At 30.9% G+C, this 11238-nt stretch overlaps 1 protein-coding gene across 1 annotated transcript; it reads right to left on the bottom strand.

The window, feature by feature from the left end:
* LOC18595570 (F-box protein At5g07610) lies at nt 4923-6287 on the bottom strand. The gene has a single exon (XM_018123109.1). The coding sequence runs from the start codon at nt 6208-6210 to the stop codon at nt 5056-5058; it is 1155 nt and encodes a 384-aa protein (XP_017978598.1). The 5' UTR covers nt 6211-6287; the 3' UTR covers nt 4923-5055.

Here is an 11238-nt window from a genome sequence, read left to right as displayed (position 1 = left end):
CACATTTTCTCTGAGTTCAGTACATGAAATTTTGAGGTCAAAATTTTATTTTAAGGGGGATAGTGTTGTCAAGCCCGACCTTATAAAATACTTTCCATGTCATTCATATGATTGACAATATGCTTGCATACTTGGAAAGCCCTGAAAGAAAAATCGTTAAAAGACGACAATGTACCAAATGGTACAATTAAGTTAATTTAAGTCTCGAACTAGATCAAATAGAGAATTTAAAATGAAATTAAGAATATTAAAGTCCCAGAATGGTTTAATATGGTGATTTGGAGTTCGAGGATCAATTTGAAGTCAAACTAGAATTTTTACTGTCCAGGGGCAAAATGGTCATTTGCCACCCAAGGACACAATGGGAATTTTTAGAAAAGAATTTTTTTAGCCCCATTTGACTTATTGGAGTATGATTTGAGTATTGGAGTATAATTTGAGGGTTTGGCAGTGAAAAAGTTTAATTCCAGTGATTTCTAGAGTGTAGGGGCAAAATCGTAATTTTGCCACCCGCGGACAAAATTTGAGATTTTGAGAGAATTTAGATCAAATTTGACAAATTGGAGAATGGTATGAGTATAAGGGATGAAAAATATGTCTATGGGCAATTTTTCAATTTTTGGGGCAAAAATGTAATTTTTGACTTTTACGGGGGTAAAAGTGTAAATTTCAAAAATTACTCCACCAAGACTTTGGATAAGTCTGAGAATTTTATCTAAGCTATGGATATGTGGGACAAGTGTATGGTGAAAATTTGGAAACAAATGGATGGCTAGAATTTAAGGAATTAATAAAACATTAAAAAAATGAATAAAATAATATTATATTATTTTAGCCTTTAAAAAGGTAAAAATTCCAGAATTCTCATCTTCTTCAGCTGTCCAAACCAGGGGAGAAAAGGGGGAAAAAAACAAATAAGAACCCTACCTGAAAATTTGGGGAAAATCAAGAGAAATCAAGAAATCAAGCATTAAAAAGGTAAATTTCATTGATTTTCCTTGTGATTTTCACTACCCATGCATTTTTTTCTCATTTCCATGCAAAATTAGAAAGTGGGTATGGACACCCATGCTGGCCAAACCTCCATGGATGAGTTTTGAGCTTGATTTTTGGTTGATTTTAATTGAATTAAGTGATTTTAGTTAAGTTATATTGAAATATAGCAAAAATAAGCTAGAGATATAATTTTCTCCCATTGAAACCCATTATGCCGAATTTTCTAGGGGAATATTGGCTGCTGATCTTGATGTTTATTTGAGGAATTATGATGAATAATGATGAATTATGAGCCTAGAAAAATAATGGGAATTTTCGGAGCAAAAATATAAATTTTTACCCACTAGGGGTATTTTCGTAATTTGCTATCGGGACTGATAATTTGCACCACACTGAGGGACATTAAGTCAATTTGGGTGCAATTGAGGTATAGAAACTGAAAAAAATTAATTTGGAGTTTAAACGGACGCGTATATCGATTTATCGGGTAAAAGACCGAAATAGGCTAACACCGCATTTAGGCAAAAATTTAGACATTTTTGCATTCCATATCAAGCATTAGTAGTCTAAATTAGTTTAATTTCAATTTAGTACCAATGTGGTGAATTTCTCGATTTTGTACTGTGTCAAGGTGGTGAGTCCTCCGATAAAGGCAAGGGAATTGCACCCGAGGACCAATAGTCTGAGTATTTCGAAAATCCTCACTCTAGACACGGTGAGTAACCTTACCATCATTTTAATTATCTAAAGTATGTTTTTATTCGGTTTTGGTGAATTTTATGAAAATGAGTTCAAATGGTAAATTTTTATGTTTTGTAAACAAAATGAGTTTAAATGAAAATATTTTATAAATTGTCTTGAAACGAAATAACGATTTTGAAAATAGAGTAATTGGAGACCACTGATATGTTGTAAATTTAAAATTGAATTAATGGCTTATGTTATTGTATTGGCATGACTGGCTGGGCTGTGTTTTTTATGAATTGTATGAATTGCTTTATTTTACCCTTGCAGGCTGGGTAGTAATATATTAGCCCTGTCATGCTGTCAAAATTTTATTGTATGGTGGGTTTGACCTGCTGCAGTGGGCTGGATTCTGTGGACTAGCCTATTAGAGGGGCACGGAATCCTGTTATATTTTTACCTCGGTTGGAGAGGCGAGTAGGGTAACTCCTGAGGTATAACTTTTAGAGTTCACTTCACGCCAAACCACCTCGTGAAGGGGAACTCGGCCAACGTCAAGGAATGGCTATGTTTTCAAAATAAAAACATGACTTTCTAATAGCCTTGGCGGACTCAGTTGGGATAGCCCTCGGCCAAGGTATCCCAAATAACTGAGTATGATAATAATTTTTGGCATGAGCCAAGCTTTTTAAGAAATTCATAAGCCATACTGATTACTTGCTTTAAATAAATTGATTTCATTTGGTTGAAATAAGTTGAAAGATGATAAATTACAGTTTGATGAAATGTTTTAATAGTCTCCTTTTACTCGACTTTAGATATTTTGAGTGATGTTTGTTTACTCACTGGGATTTTATAATCTCACCACCCTCATTTCCACCCATTTCAGGCTCAGAATAGATTGTAGATAACTGATATCGGCGAGGATTACAGTTGAACTTGCCACATCCAAAGACTGTAGGTTCATTTCTTTTGATACTTTTGGTCATTCGTGGGCCCACGTGTCACTGTAAATTAAATTCTATACTTTGGTTATCTGTATTACGGTATGTAAGAATTTATTTTGCTTTTACGCTATAAAAATTATTTATGCAGTGTTCTTAAAATATCGTTTTATGTGAAAATTGAATATTTTATTGAATATTTTTATTTTATTATAACAGTCATAATTCCATTTTAAACGAATGTTTTAGACATCCAAAATTATTTTTGATTAAGAAATATGTGTTTTCCACTTACATACTATATTTTTAAATGATTTTGAGATTTTTGGGATAAATGACAAAAATACTCCTGTGAGACGAAAATTATTATTTTATTTGTTTAAGTTGGAAACAATTTAAAATCTTTTAAAATGTGGTATTTGAAAACAGTTACCCACAGGGGAAATGAGAAGCTGATATTAAAGCCTTGCAGGGTTTCGGTTGACATTTCGGGTAATGAATGTCAATCGAGACGTCGCGGCTGTTGTCACGGGCTCGATGGAAGTTCCGGGTCGTGACAAAATGACAACAGCAAGATGGTTTGATAGAAGTTGATAGTGCTATCCCCAAAGTGAGGGAAAGCATTAAGTATGTAAAAGGTTCTCAAGTGAGAAAACAAAAATTTATAATGTGTGAACCTAGTGAGTTTGAATGCAAGAAGAGACTTAAAACAAGATGTTCCAACTAGGCGGAACTCCACATTTGTCATGCTTGAATGTGCACTTTATTTTCGCATGGCTTTTTATCATTTAGAAATTCATGATTCAAATTTTAAAAATTGTCCATCTAGATATGAGTGGGATAGAGTTGAGAAACTTAGCAAGTCCTTGAGTGTTTTTTATGAGATTACTTGTGTGTTTTCTGAAACAAAGTATCCCACATTTGACTTGTACTTTCCTTCGATATTCATGACATGCATGACCTTACAAGAACATATGAGTGGGGATGATGTGTATCTGTAAAATATCGCTACTCAAATGTTTGTTAAGTTTGAGAAGTATTAGTCTAGATTTAATGTGATTTTAGCTATAGCTATGATATTTGATCCTATGTATAAGATTCAATTTGTGGATTGGAGTTACACAAAGCTTTATGGGAGTAATTTAGCTGAATTTAGAAAAATTAAAGATCATTTATTTGTTTTTTATAATGAATATACTGTCATAGTTTCTAATACTCCATCATCCTCTTTAAATTACACACCTTTTGATGGGAGAAAGTTGCAAAAAGGAAACAAATGAGTTATTGAAAGTAAATTTTTATTTTTGAAGTATTATTTGTTATTGAAATAATTTTTTTGTTTTTTATTTTAATATTTTGTAGCTGTTTTGTTTTTATTAATTAGGACTTTGACAATTTTCAACATGAGTTTGGGACTGCCAAGAGCAATATTTGGATGAACAAAAGACTAAAACAACAATAGAATTGGATATTTTACAAGTTTAGAAGACAAATTAGTTTTGTTATCCCGAGCTTTCTATCAGGGCTTGATTTATCTTGGTCATTCTTTTATCGACAGTGGCTTTCAAACCTATTTTTAGTGTTGGTGGTAGAGTTCTTGATCAATATTAAAGCTTACTTAAACTAGATCTAATGGAGGCAATTTTATGTTGTAAGGATTGGCTATTTGGGGAAATTGGTAATACACTCTATCATTTTTTTTTGTTATGTTTCTTTTGTTTAAATGCATGATTAGAGCAAGTTTGATTTATTTACATGTTTTTAATAAACATTTTTTTATAATATTGCATCTGTAGAAATAAAAGTGAATAATCTTATTGCAGTTGTCAGGGATTTAGATATCAGTAAGGAAGAAGTGGCATCAGTTGAATGCTCTAATACTATTGATGTTAATTAATAGTCAATGAAAGGTAATGCTTTAAACTAAATTTTAAATTTTATTTAACTTTTTTTATTTTGATCCAATTTTATTAATAAATTGTTTCTAGTTCATCATTAGATTTTGTGACACTAGAATGATGTGACATTTGCGTGCGTGTTTTCAATTTTTGTTTGAGTGTTTGGAATTGTTTATGGTTGATGATGTGGTTAATTATATGTATTTAATTATGGTTGAAAATTATAGATGATTTTAAATGATATTAGTATTTTAACATTAGATGTTAATGATGGATTTTATTAGAATGATAAACCCGTTACGTAGTACGGTCCTTCCAATGGTTATCCATTATTATTTAGTTATTTATTGGTCATTGGTTTGGAACTAAATGTTTTTTGTTATGTCAAGTTTATTTTAGCAGCTTCAAAATATGGAAGCATGTCTGAAGGACAGTCACCAGCAAACGCAGATATGAATTCTTGTAATACGAAATGTAAAAAGGCAGAGTTCTTATTTGAAAATGGAACATGAACTAGAAACAAAATTAAAGGCTTAAAGATAACAGTCAGCGTTTGAATAAGGATACACTCCTTCCCATGAATACCACAACCCCAGATCCTCGTTCACTTGATTATTTGTCTGGAGCTCCTTCAAAGTGTTATCTTTAAGTTTAAAACTGACAAATTCACCTGGAACATGTATCACCATGAATGACTCATCTTCATCCCCTACATGCTGGTGAGCAATATGTAATATAGCTAACTTGTAATTTCTTCTTATTCCTGGACTATGGAATGCTACCGTATCAAGATTGAGATGGTACTTGACAAACCAACCAGAATAGTCAGATTTCATCTCCTTCACATCAATTCCAGCAGTAAGGGCACCATAGGTCTCAATTAGAAATAAATGGCCTCCTGATTCACCAAAATACCTCACCTTCCGTTCTGTCCATCCTTCTTGAATAGGAGGCATCGGCATTGTCAGCATAACTTCTCTTTCCAAATCGAATCGAAGCGCCAGATTTCTCCTGCCGATCCAATGTAATATACCATTGAGGAAGACTCCTCTGTTGAACAACATTCCTTCATCAAAAACAGAGAATGGTTTACCCGAGACTTTCCATGAGCCTGTGACTGGACTGAATATCTTTATCTGGCAATGATTTTCTGACAAATAGGAATCACAAATGCATACAATCTTGTAATGAGGTGACTTGTTAGGATCATACGCAATGGTACTGCTGAATACATTTCTGCATTCCAGATAAGGCAGGGGAAGATACTGCTTTGTAGTTGGTTTACAGAGGTAGTATGGGCGATGTTTTTCTTGGCCAGGGAAGCTGCTGCATAGGAGAAGCCCATTGCAGGAATCTTCTATACGAACACCTTCAACACCTTTATCGTCCTCAATGAAAGAGAGAGATGGCTCAGGGGCAGCATCAATTTGTCCTTCATATGGGAAAAATAACAATTCTGAGCGCAGCTCAAGAAACAAGAAATTCTGCAGGAAGAATCCAGAGACATAGTACTGGGGGTTTCTTCGCGAATAATTGGACTTGAAAGTAGGGTCTGAGATGAGGTTATTCCACCATTTGCAGACACACTTGCATCCCATCAAAGTCTTCAATGGTAGCCTTAGTAATATATCAATCATGACATCTGTATCGCTGATTAGATTCAATTCTGATGCATTCCTAGAACCCATGGCTGTAACTAATAATCAATTCCTTCTGTAATAAGAAAATTCATATGGTAACCACAATCTGATGAGTGAAAAGAGAAACCAACTGCTTAGAAAGGAACGACTTAGCTATGATTGAACAAATTTCAACAAGAAAAAGGATAATCAATGAGATAGTACCATAAAGATCAGAAACAGGAAACTCATTTTGATATGTTCCAAGACAAAAGAAGAAAAAATTGCTAATGACCAGGAGACCTGTTGATATGTTACTATATTAACAGTTAAGTCATATTTTTATTCAATTATATTAAAATTCATCATTAATTACACAAATATTATCATAAATAACATCTAGCAATATTTCAATTCAGAAGAATAAATATTAAATTTTCATCAATAAAAATTGAGAGGATCATGTTCATCATGTTCATAGACAAGTTACATGGATGGAGCAATTATCCTTCAATCTTCATGTATTTTCTCATCCTCCCAATAGTCTTAAACAATTGATTTTTTAGTGATCTCTTGTTATATATTTACCTTAGATTAGCCCATTTGTAACCAATATATATATATATATATATATATATATATATATATAAAGTAATATATTATATATAATTATCATTTTACAATTGGGCAATCTTTTTTCTTTGCAAGCTCCTTAGGACTGACGAATTTTCTCAAAGTTTAAAAATTAAAAATAAATAAAAGAATAAAATGACATCAAATCANTCTCTTGTTATATATTTACCTTAGATTAGCCCATTTGTTAACAATATATATATATATATATATATATATATATATGTATGTATATATAATTATCATTTTACAATTGGGCAATCTTTTTTCTTTGCAAGCTCCTTAGGACTGACGAATTTTCTCAAGTTTAAAAATAAATAAATAAAAGATAAATAAATAATTATCATTAAGACAAGTCAAATGGCAGACCCTACGTTTGAAGCGTGTAATTCAAGCCATTTTGCGAAGGAATTTTTTCAACTAGTTATTAGATAAGTTTTTTTGTTTGCATTCGAGTATTTAGCTCATTGGTTGGTATTTGATCTTTCTCTTTAAAGAGCGGGGTTCGAATCCTCGTTCTTTCAATTTTCAAAAAAAAAAAATCGTTTAACTAAACTTAAAGTGAGAATTGAGTTACAGATTTCATAATAATTAAACCATAATTAGAATAAAAAAAGGACAAAAAAAACTAATTAAAGTGAACCTGACTTGATTATTTGATTCCTCCACTCGACCTGATATCAAAATATCATAAATTTTGAAAGCTAGACTGTCTCCCCAATTTTCAAACTAAAAAAAACCCTCCCCTATTGAATAGGGGATAGATCTTTTTGCCACCCCTACTTAGGCTTCAAATCATCTAAAGGAGGGTAAATTGTTTTCTAATTCGTTTATTTAATTGAAATGATGTTGTAAAGCTTTAAAAAGAGTTGGCATTTCTTAACCAAAATAAATAAGAAGTATATACATCCCTACTCAAAATTAGGCTCCTTCAAATTTAAAATATGAAAATTAAACAACAATAGTAAAGAGACAGAATCCATTAAGAACACTTACATGGTAAATCTCAATTCTTAACGAAGTTGATGAAATCTTCTTCCCTTAACTCATTCTCCTTCGTACGAAAGGCTTGAGAACTGTTGCCAACAAATACTCAGAGGGTGTTGTGGGAAATCTAGACTGAAATACAAGTCCTTTTGCAGGTAACCCTATGAATCATTGTCTAAGGTTTGGATTTGGACTCATATTACAGTTCAATCTAAACCAAAGCACTTGTTTATAGCTTTATCCGCCACTAAATTACACTAAAAAAAATGGATCGGAATAACTTCTACATTTTTTTGATTTTATCATGCCTTGAATATGACTAAATCATGGAAAGATTACTGTAATTTGGTAAGTTTATCTGGCTCGACTACAAGGAATCTTACGAAATTTATTAGTGACAACTAATTGACTCAGTTGGCAAGTTTAGGCTTATGGAAAGTTTGACTTAATTGGTAAGTTCATTGGCATCTGTTAGAAATGGCAATGGAGCCAAGTGGGACCATCCCCTTTTCCCCAAAGACAACCAAGACCCATACATCCGTTCAACCCTCACTTGCCTCTAGAATATTTTAAACTTAAACTTAAAAATTCAATTAAAATGTTAATTATAAATTTTTTATATTTTAATATTTTAAAAATAAAGAATAAAATAATAAAATTAGTGTTTTAATTATAAAATATTTTAATTTAAAAATTAAATATTATAATAAATGATATTTTTGTCATTTATCACTTATTTTTTAATTATTCTTAAAATTATTCCTACCAACCAAACATTAGAATAATACATAATAGTAATTCCTTTCCTATTTTATTCCCATTAACCAAACTACAAAATAGTTATTCATCTCTTAATCCATTCCTACGGAATGGTTATTCTATTCTCACTCTATTCCTTCCTATAAACCAAACACACCCCAAAAGTATTTCTAGTAAAATTGTGAAATAAATCAACAGATGTGTTAATAAAAAACTAAGAAGAAGGAGAAAAGGGAAATGAAATTTTGATAAAGAGGAAAACAATGTGTTCTCCAAAAGTGACATGCCTAGAGATACATAATCTATTTGAAATAAGATCCCAACAATGATAATCCTTGTGTCCAAGGAAACATCAAAGTTGGCCACAAGGTTCCAATTTGGTTTATACGTGTGGTTGCAGTAGAATAAAACAAACACACCCATAAGGCTTAATAATAGAATAATCTCGAGGCTTACCAAACAAATGTTCAAAAGGAGAAAAATTAATAAGGATCAGAGTAAGAGTATGAGTTATTGTATACATGATAGTTAAGGTGGCCACATCGCAAAATTTTTCAAGAAATGGGGCAGAAAGGAGAAGAGCTTGAAACGAATAACAAATGTGACGATGTTTACGTCCTGCTCTATCATTTTTCTGAGATGTAAAAGGACAAGAATGTTGAATATTAGTGCCTTAATAACTAAGGAACTACACAAGTGAAGAATCTTGCTACTCCATTCTGTTCTTAGTTCGACGGATTTTAATGGTATGATAGAACCAAGTTTTGATCATGGTAGCATACTTAATATAAATTTGAATAACTCAAATCTTAGTTTCAAAAATAAATCTAATTAAAACAAGAATAATCATCAATAAAAATAACAAAATAGTGATGATCATTTACAAATGAAATAAGAGAAGGGCCCTAAAATGTCAAAGTGACAATCTCAAAAAGTGAATAAAAATGGAAGTACTATTTCTAAACGTCAAAGCTAGTTGTTTGCAAGTTGTTAATTCAAATAGTGAAAAGACCTCAAGCTTTGTAGATCCTAATAATCATGAGAAACTAACAGCATACTTGGTTCATTAGAAGGAACAGAATGGGAATAGAATAACCATTTCAAGAGAATAGAATAAGGGGAGAATAACTATTATGTAGATTGGTTTATGGAAATGGAATATGATAGAAATTGCTATTATTACTTATTCCATTGTTTGGTTGGTAGGAATAACTTTAAGAATAGTTAAGGAATAATGCTAAATGATAAAAATGCCCTTTATTAAAATTTAAAAATTTTTTAATTAAAAAAAATACTATGATAAGAAAAAAATAATCTTTATTAAAATTAAAGAATTTATTTTGTTAAAAGATAAAAATATTCTAAGTAATAAAATCAAAATAACTTTTACTATAATTAAATAATATTTTCACCAAAATACAAACATATTTTTATTATAATTTAATAATATTTTGTATTAAAAGATAATTAAATAATATTGAATATTAAAAGACAAAATATATTCTTCATTAAATTTAAATAATACTAAATAATATTCTTTATTACATTTATTATATTAAAATAATAATATCAAATAATATTCTTTATAATATTTATTATAGTTAAATAATATTAATACATTAAATAATATTTAAATATTTTGATTTCTTTTTTTTTAAATGCAATAAAAAATTTGTGTTCTGTGCTTTAGAGAGAGAAAGAGTGAGGAAGAGAGAAAAAAAATAGGTTTAGTATTTTTTATAAGATAATTTTTTAAATTATAAAAAGATATATTTGTCTAATTCATTTCTTTTCTTATTCTTAACAATTTGGAATAGCCATTACCAAGGGGGGCTTGGTAATGGCTATTCAAGCTTTTCTTAGAATGGTTATTCCGAATAATAGCCATTTCATTAAACCAAATGTAACTTTATCTCTGAAATGAGAATAAGGGAGGAATGGCTATTCCATTCCCTCCAACTACGCACGCCCTTGATGAATCTCCTCACATTCCTAACCTTGCTTCTACTTTTGTAAAATCTAATTCTATAGTGGATATTGTATCTATTATCAACCTTCATCATTCTACTCATGTAAGGAAAACTATTCATCATCTCCATGATTATCATTGTTTTTCTACTATTATAACTTTGCATGAGTTTTTATCATTATGAGGCTAAGATCGACTCTCATCGGCAATAAACTATCGGTGACGAGCTCCAAACTTATGAGAAAACTCATACTTGGGATTTAGCCGACCTTTCTCTTGATAAGACTCTCATTTGTTGCAAATGGATTTATAAAATTAAAACTTACTTAGATGGATCTATTTAACGTTATAAAACTCGCTTACTGGTTAAAGGTTATACTCAAGAGTATGGAATAGATTACAAAGGCACATTTGCTCTTGTGACTTGTAAAACCTCTATTTCTAGCCTCTTAGCCATTGTTGTTGACAAATGTTAGAAACTTCTTCAAACAGATGTCAAAAATGCATATCTTAATAGTGTTGTATAGGAAAAAGTGAACATGTTACCTCCACCTTAACTATTTCCATCCCCCTCATAAAATTTGCAAGCTTTAATGAGTCTTATATGATTTGAAACAAACACCAACAGCTTGGTTTGAAAATTTTAATTCCATTATGTTCAATTTGATTTTACTTCTAGGTCTCATGATTTTGCATTATTTATTCGACATATTAATCATGACATTGTTCTTCTTTTTCTTTATGTGGAT

The sequence above is a fragment of the Theobroma cacao genome, chromosome 6, assembly GCF_000208745.1.
Source record: "Theobroma cacao cultivar B97-61/B2 chromosome 6, Criollo_cocoa_genome_V2, whole genome shotgun sequence".
NCBI lineage: Eukaryota > Viridiplantae > Streptophyta > Magnoliopsida > Malvales > Malvaceae > Theobroma > Theobroma cacao.
The sequence above is the reverse complement of the archived record's forward strand: the minus strand, read 5'-3'. Positions and strand labels throughout refer to the sequence as shown.